The 7,371-nt window shown below is 35.9% G+C and overlaps 2 protein-coding genes across 2 annotated transcripts; both read right to left on the reverse strand.

Annotated features, from left to right (window-relative positions):
• Window positions 1-535: 535 nt before the first annotated feature.
• LOC105119320 (dol-P-Man:Man(6)GlcNAc(2)-PP-Dol alpha-1,2-mannosyltransferase-like) lies at window positions 536-2,247 on the reverse strand. Its single transcript, XM_011017448.1, has 5 exons — window positions 1,837-2,247; window positions 1,676-1,763; window positions 1,415-1,574; window positions 1,093-1,310; window positions 536-1,018 (listed from the first exon to the last, which is right to left on the reverse strand). Exons 1-5 carry the CDS (start codon window positions 2,121-2,123, stop codon window positions 614-616), a joined length of 1,158 nt encoding a protein of 385 aa, XP_011015750.1. The 5' UTR covers window positions 2,124-2,247; the 3' UTR covers window positions 536-613.
• A 1,956-nt stretch (window positions 2,248-4,203) lies between these two features.
• LOC105119321 (phosphoenolpyruvate carboxylase, housekeeping isozyme-like) lies at window positions 4,204-7,252 on the reverse strand (the record flags this gene model as incomplete). Its single annotated transcript, XM_011017449.1, has 4 exons — window positions 4,204-4,749; window positions 5,085-5,471; window positions 5,560-6,558; window positions 7,054-7,252. Coding segments are annotated over 4 exons (1,882 nt in total), but the record flags the coding sequence as incomplete, so codon positions are not given.
• Window positions 7,253-7,371: the final 119 nt, after the last annotated feature.

The raw sequence follows: 7,371 nt of genomic DNA on the forward strand, positions 1-7,371 counted from the left end.
CACTAGAAAACATCCCCCCAAACTCTCTTCATAATAAAATTCAAATGCAACTCACATAGAATACGAAATCTGAATACTAAATCATTTCAAATTATTCATCCAGTCAACTACAACTCTAAAAAAGTTGCCCGATACCAATCATTTTGATGTGTATGTAGTAGGGCAATTTGGCAACACAAATAGAATGCAATTGCTACTAACTTGAGGTTCATTCAGCATTAGAGTTTATGGTAACCAAAAGTAGACCATAAAACATGTACACAACTACACTCAAAAGATGACAACCTCAACCTTATCATGAGACTAAACTACTTCCTGAAACTGAGACAGAGTATCTTCAATAAATTGAAAGCAAATGGTCTTATACCAATGCAGCGATACAAAAAAGTCAGCCTTGCAAGAAAACTTAACAGGCATTGAAGTCAGTCAAACTCAAATATAAGAAATTTATCAAAACACGATTTCGTCTCTATCCACTAGAATTTCCTTAATAGTTAAGACTGGACATTATAAATGGTAAGGAGACAAACATTGCTAACTAGAGAGAAATAGAGTTAATTACTGGAATAAAGAATGCCAGGACACAAAAATATGGAAAGATTAGCAGAAACATTCAAATCCATATCAATAATTTGTACAGGAAGATAGCTTGGGTGATTACAAACAAATCTCGCACAAAGAGCTCTGCAAGGAATTTGGAGGCCATAGTATGAAAAACAAACCTTTCTTCTTTGTGTGGTTGCAAAGACATGAGCCCCAGCCATATATAAAGAGGTGAAACCACAATTAGCAGGTCTGGAGCATACTTTCTCCTTGCAATGGGTAGAAATGCAAGGAAGAGTAAACCCAGGATGAAACAGAAGTTGAAATTGTTAAATCCATTCCTCAGATAAAATAAAGGGCCTTCAATCCCATATAAGTGGCTCTCACCACCTCCTAGGACATTATATACTATGAGATTAAAAACAGATGATGTCCACCGTTTGTAGTAGTAATAGTCAACAAGCACCGAGAGCACCTGGAAGAATAACATTCTTTAAAGTGTAACAATAACAAACATCAATAATCAAATCAAATCAACAACGCACTTACAAGAAGAACAAGCGAGGTGACTGCCCCAGCTAAAAATGTTTGTTTAAATCTTCTTTGCAGAGAGTAAATTGTAATCGGCAAGAAAGCCAAAATTGAGAACGGCCAGCCAAGAATTACTCCAACTGCTGCAACGGCAACAGCAAAAGCAGGTTTCCCAAGTAAAAATAATCCCGACGAAAGACTCATGGCATACATAGAAAACGAACTCGGCAAGAAACCTGCCAATCATATCCAACACAGCATAGATTGACAAAATGAACACATCAATATCCAAAAAATAAATAAAGAATAATAGAAACAAAAACACAAAATGCTCGCTTACTCGTGCTAGCAAAGAAACAACCACTGGTTAAACATAACATGGCGAGCGCATAGGAAGCAAGTCGTTTACCATACTTCCTTGAAAGTGCTACTACTAGCGTAGCATCAGCAATAACTGAGACGAAACCTAGAAAAAACCTTACTGCATAGAACACTCTCACCTGCACCGCGCATAAACAGAAAAAAGAAACTCTCTCCTTAACAAACCCTCGACAAAAACAGTGAATAATTGAAGTAGCAAAAAGTAAAAATAATATCTTACTTTGTCATCAGGAAACAACCAGGAAGCTGGTAATCCGACTAATTCATGGAAATTAATGTATAGATACGACCTCAGCGCAAACTGAGAACTGCAAAACCAACAACACTTTTAAAATAAAATTTTAATTAAGAAAAGAGATAAAATAATGATATTTCAATCACCTGTACTCCCAGGTTTGGAAACCAGAATTATAGAGCAGAAAATGAAGAGGCTCCCAATAATTGAAAACCTCATCACAATCATGAATGATATTTGATGTAGCACTCAAGTAGCGCAACATTCCTAAAGCAAGTAAGGGTAAGAACCATCCTATTGCTTTTTGTTCTTGCCCTTCCTCTGATCGCTTTCGTTTGTCTTCCTTTTCGTAAGGTTTTGATGGCGAGGAGGACGGTGATGGGAGATCAGACGCTACTCCACGTCTTTGCCGAGTTGGTAATGATAGCGCCATAGAGGAGGGGGCTTTTCCTTTTTCCGGCGTGGTGTGGGAGTGGAGATGAGTGCTTCTAGCTTCACTTTGGTGGCGTGATGTTAGAGTTTTTCTTTTCTTTTTGGTATAAATATAATATGGATTTCTTTTTCAGCTTTTACTTTTTGTTTGCTCCTCTTTCTTCTAGATTATTTTTACTGTTATTGGGCCCGCTTTATTTCTCTATTGCTCAAAATTCAGGCCAGCAAGAAGAGACCAAGGCCCGTGTTTAAGGCTGCTGTCGGCCCATTTTCAAGGCAAACCACCACCAAAAATGCACGGGAGGCCACCATAAGTTAATTTCTCTACCAAAAGTCATGTGTTGATTTGACCATAAAATAATTACCACGCGTTACCTTTTTAGTGTTTTTTTTTCATGGTTCGTCTATTTAAAAAAAAAAGATATTAAATTTTTATTTTTATTTTTATTGTTATTGTTTTAATTTATTAATGTTAAAAATAAAAAATATTATTTTAATTTATTTTTAATTAATTGTTTTTACTAAAAACATTTTAAGATATATTACTTAATTAATTTTTTTTACTAAAAACATTTTAAGATATATTACGAGGTAATTGCATTGATAATAATGGATATCTAACAATAAAAAAAATTATCGTATATAAAAAGAAAAATATAAAGATTAAATATAAGGTTTTGTGAACATAAAATACTAATTTGTATTGTTTTTAATTTTTTAAATAATAAAATAATCCCACCTTTGAACTAATTTTATAAAATCAACCCAAATCAAGGTATCGGCTATATTTAAACCAAACTTATTAATTAACCCATTGAACCGGATCATTCTTATATCTAAACTTTGAACACCAATATCAAATCATTGCAATTCAAGCATGAATAGTAACTTAACAAACTTTTCCCCATTTTTAAACGTAAGATAAATGTCATATGATGAACTATTGTAATTATGAAGTATTTTAATGACGAGTAGCATGGATTGGAAAAGGATAGTATAGTAGATGCACAAAGCTTCCTTTTCTTTTTTGAGAAATTACACAACGAATTTAGCTATTTTCTTTTGCATATTTTATTTTGGTTTCAAGAAAAGAAAAGGAAGAGAGAAAAGCATGAGAAAGAAATCAAGTGTGAGCCTAAAAAATAGAAAATAAAAAAATCGAGAGAGAAATTGGAAAGATATATATATATATATATATATATATAAAATTAGGATGAAAATATAAAACATCTATGAACATCAGTTAAATAATTTTTTTAAGAGTAATTTAGTTATTTTTTATGTTTTAAAAAATAAAAATTAAAAAAAAACTCCCAAACATATTTTAAGTAAGTTTTGTTTTTGAAGATAATTTAATCATTTAATCATATTATAAAATATAAAAAGATTCAACCATTTTCGATCAATAATAATTTGTAAATCTTATAAAATAACTATATTACCTCCATTGATTGATCCAATGTTTTTTTTGCTAAGATTGGTAAAAATATTATTGTACTGTTTTAATTCATAATATTTTGTATATACATTCACAATAAAACAAAATTTGTAAAGATGAAATAGAAAAGAAACTAAGTTTAATTACCAAACTGAAAATAAGTAAAGATTTCAAGGACTAAGAAAGGAAATAATTGGAATTACATACATAAAATATTTTAGTTTGTTGTATAACAATATAACCTACAATCGCTCTCTCTCTCTCTTTTTTTAATTGAAGGGCTCGAGCCTCAAGGGAGACTTCTTGCGAAGTCTTTTACAAAATGTAGGTTAGGATACGAGGAACTTTCACCATCTTCACCTATGTAGATCGAAGAAAACTTGTCCATTCTTTCTTTTCTTATCATGAGAAATGCTTTTCTGCTTTAACAAAAGTTGGATCAAGGATAGTAAATCAATGGAGATAATGGCATAATTGTACCCATACTCCCGACTTTATCACTTCCGACTTTCACTTTTCCATGTGCAAGAAGATTAATTTAAGCTCGACGGATCCAAAAGTAAGTTAGATTCTCAGATCAAGCACCATCACCAAAAATTCTTTATATCATCACTCGCAGTGTATCAAGGAATCAGGCAACAAATAGCCGAATAGAACATATTGCATTTAAAGCATATATATATTGTATTTTGCATTGAACCATAGCTCCTTGAGTGGCCAGAACATATACCACTGGCCTCAAAAGATATTCAAGTGCTGCAAAATTATAATACATGATCATACGATGGGCAACATTGCCCGCTGGCATTAAGTAATATATATATTGGGCAAAATCCATCTGTAGAAGGAAGGAAACGAAAAGAAAACAGCCCGGAACAACCTACTGCGTTTTCTAACCAGTGTTCTGCATGCCGGCAGCAATACCCTTCATGGTCAAGATGAGAGTGTCCTCCAAACCAGGTGCATAGTCACTAGTAGGGTTCAGTTTCACCAATTCATCAGCTGGTTTGCTTGACTCCATTATTTCCTTTGATAGGTGTGGTCGTGGTGTAACGTTGTAGTTTGGATCACGGATCCGTTTCAGGGTGTAAGCCTGGCAAACATTGAGGGTTGTGATGTATGAATCACGCAGCCGCAGTCTTTGTTTCAAGTATGGGTCTCCTTCAAGAAGATCCTTGTGTCCAGCAATCTGAAAAGAAGATGAAAGCATTAGGCTTTTCTACTGCTTTAAATTGACAACTGCTAGTATCTATTCAGGACAAATTTGTGATTGGGTGCAGGACAAATACAGGGGATGTTAATTCTGGTGCGCATTGAGTTCTGGTAGAGATTGATTCAACATTCTACTTTGTATTAGAATAAAGGAATGATTGAAAGGCTCAGTGAACAAACAAATTTGAATGAGATATTAGAAAAATACAGAAAAGGATGGCAAGATGTCCGGTGTTCATCTTTTCTAAATATTCCTTTTAATTTGTCACACACACTGAAAAGATTAAGAAGAAATTTATCCTGGTGACTGACCTGAAGAAGGAGGCTCTTGGTTTCCTTATAGTTGGCCCTCAACTTCTCACCAAATGGCCATAGCTCCTTGGAAACAAGGAGTTTGTCATTCAAGGCAGCTATTCCAGGGTCTCCCTTGGCGAACACCATTTCAACCAAATCAATGGTGACCCTGAAGAAAGGCCATTCATTGTACATCTCTTGCAGCATGTGGAGATTTCTAATGTCCTTCTGAATGACATGTTTAAATGCTGCTCCAAATCCTAGCCATACTGGAAGGTGGAATCTTGTTTGTGTCCAGGCAAAGATCCATGGTATTGCACGTAGAGATTCAATGCCCCCACTAGGTTTTCGCTTAGACGGACGACTTCCAATGTTCATCCTCCCATACTCCAACTCTGGTGTGGCCTACAATCATAACAAAAATAAGCATTATTTATATAGTCTTCAACAACTCAAATGACATTATTAACAACATGGTACATGTTTTACTTACAAGACGGAAATACTCGACAAATCTTGGTTCTTTGAAAACTATAGAACGATACTCCTCTGTAGCAACAACTGCCATTTCATCCATCAGGGCTCGCCATTCTGGTTTTGGTGAGACTGGGGGGTGCATACCATGCTCAAGAGTGGCAGCTGCAAAACGCTGAAGCGTTCTAAAGCACAAGTGCTCCTCTCCAAAAGATTGCTCAATAACTTCACCTTGAACAGTGACACGAAGTGAACCGTGAATGGTGTCCGGTGGCTGAGATAATATAGCAAGATGAGTAGGACCACCTCCTCTTCCAACAGTCCCACCTCGGCCATGGAACATTGTTAGCTTCACACCATATTGCTTAGCTACCTTTATAAGTTCCTCTTGAGCCTTGTACAATTGCCAGGCTGCAGAGAATCTTCCTGCATCTTTACCAGAATCAGAATATCCAATCATGACCTCTTGTTTTCCATTGATATGATCTCTGTACCACTCTATTGAGAAAAGCCGAGACAAAGCAGCAGGGGCGGCTTCTAGATCTGCAAGCTTCTCAAACAGCGGAACAACTCTTAATGGTTGTTTTACATGGCATTCTCGTTGCAGGAGCTCAACAGCAAGCACATCTGATGCTGCAGTTGCCATTGAGATGATATATGCTCCAAAACCATCAGCTGGCAGTTCAGCTATGACATGAAAAGTGTCCAAAACATCAGCAATTTCTTCAGTTTTGGGAAGATCAGGACCAAACAATGGGCGCTTGCCACTAAGTTCGGATAAAAGCCATTGCTGCCTTTGTTCTTCTGACCACTCTCGGTAGGAACCAATTTCCAAGTGCTTGGTAATGGCATCTATGACATCCGTGTGACGATCTGACTCTTGTCTAATATCAAGTCTCACCAATGAAAGTCCAAAGGTGGAGACTTGCCTCAAGAAATCAAGGAGGCTTCCATCAGCAATTGGTCGGTCACCACAAGAGCACAGTGATCTATAACAGAGCTCCAAAGGTTCCAAGAACTACATAAAATTAAGAACCCAATAAGTGCTGTGTTGTTTACATATATAACTACACACAACAAATCCTCAATCCCTTCATGATTGGATTCAGTTAATGGATTCTACATTCATGACCACTATGCATGCAAACAACCAATTTATGGTTCCTGGTATGCCTTGATAATGCACTACAGGATACTCTGACAACACAATCAGTCAACATCATATCAAACTAAAATAAAATGCTCCCTTATCATTTGAAGACAGGTTTGGCTCTTAATAGGCAAGCTGACCATGCAAGGTTTTTATTGATTTTGACCAAAAGTCCAGCTTGGAGAGAATTTCAATAAGTAAGAGATTGAGGTTGGGCACTATGATTAGGTTCTCATAGTCTTCAGTTGTGTGCAACAGATAGACCAGAATACTACACAGAAACCAAAATGTAAACAGGGATGACTACATGATTATACACTTGCAATTAAAAGGATTAAAGAAAGGAAACCAAAGATATGATACCTGCTCAACATTTGTGAAAGTTGCTTCCTCTGGAATTTCAGAGATCCCATGAGATAGCAATTGACGAGAGCGTTCACGTGTCTGATACAGCCTATCCCTCAGTTCGCCAAGAATCACACGATAGGGTTCATTTGGAGGAATCTGTTTCCAAAACTCTGCAGCAAGAATGATGTGAATGATTATGGAATCAATAATATAGCTAATTTATGGTAAAAGACTGCTGTGGAATAAGAATCAAAATTACAGAAATAAGAGAAAGTTCCATTTGATAAATACAAAAGTATGCTTAAGAATTTTAGTAGGATTCCCTTCATTGAG

This window comes from Populus euphratica, unplaced genomic scaffold, assembly GCF_000495115.2.
Source record: "Populus euphratica unplaced genomic scaffold, PopEup_1.0 scaffold2800.1, whole genome shotgun sequence".
Classification (NCBI taxonomy): Eukaryota; Viridiplantae; Streptophyta; class Magnoliopsida; order Malpighiales; family Salicaceae; genus Populus; species Populus euphratica.

Bases quoted from the DNA above. Each gene is read 5' to 3' on its own strand.
- LOC105119320 (XM_011017448.1), bottom strand. From the start codon at position 2,123: ATGGCGCTATCATTACCAACTCGGCAAAGACGTGGAGTAGCGTCTGAT. The intron at 1,764-1,836 runs GTGATTGAAATA...TTGGTTTTGCAG, and splicing joins TTCCAAACCTGGGAGTACAG to TTCTCAGTTTGCGCTGAGGT. The intron at 1,575-1,675 runs GTAAGATATTAT...TGCGCGGTGCAG, and splicing joins GGTTGTTTCCTGATGACAAA to GTGAGAGTGTTCTATGCAGT.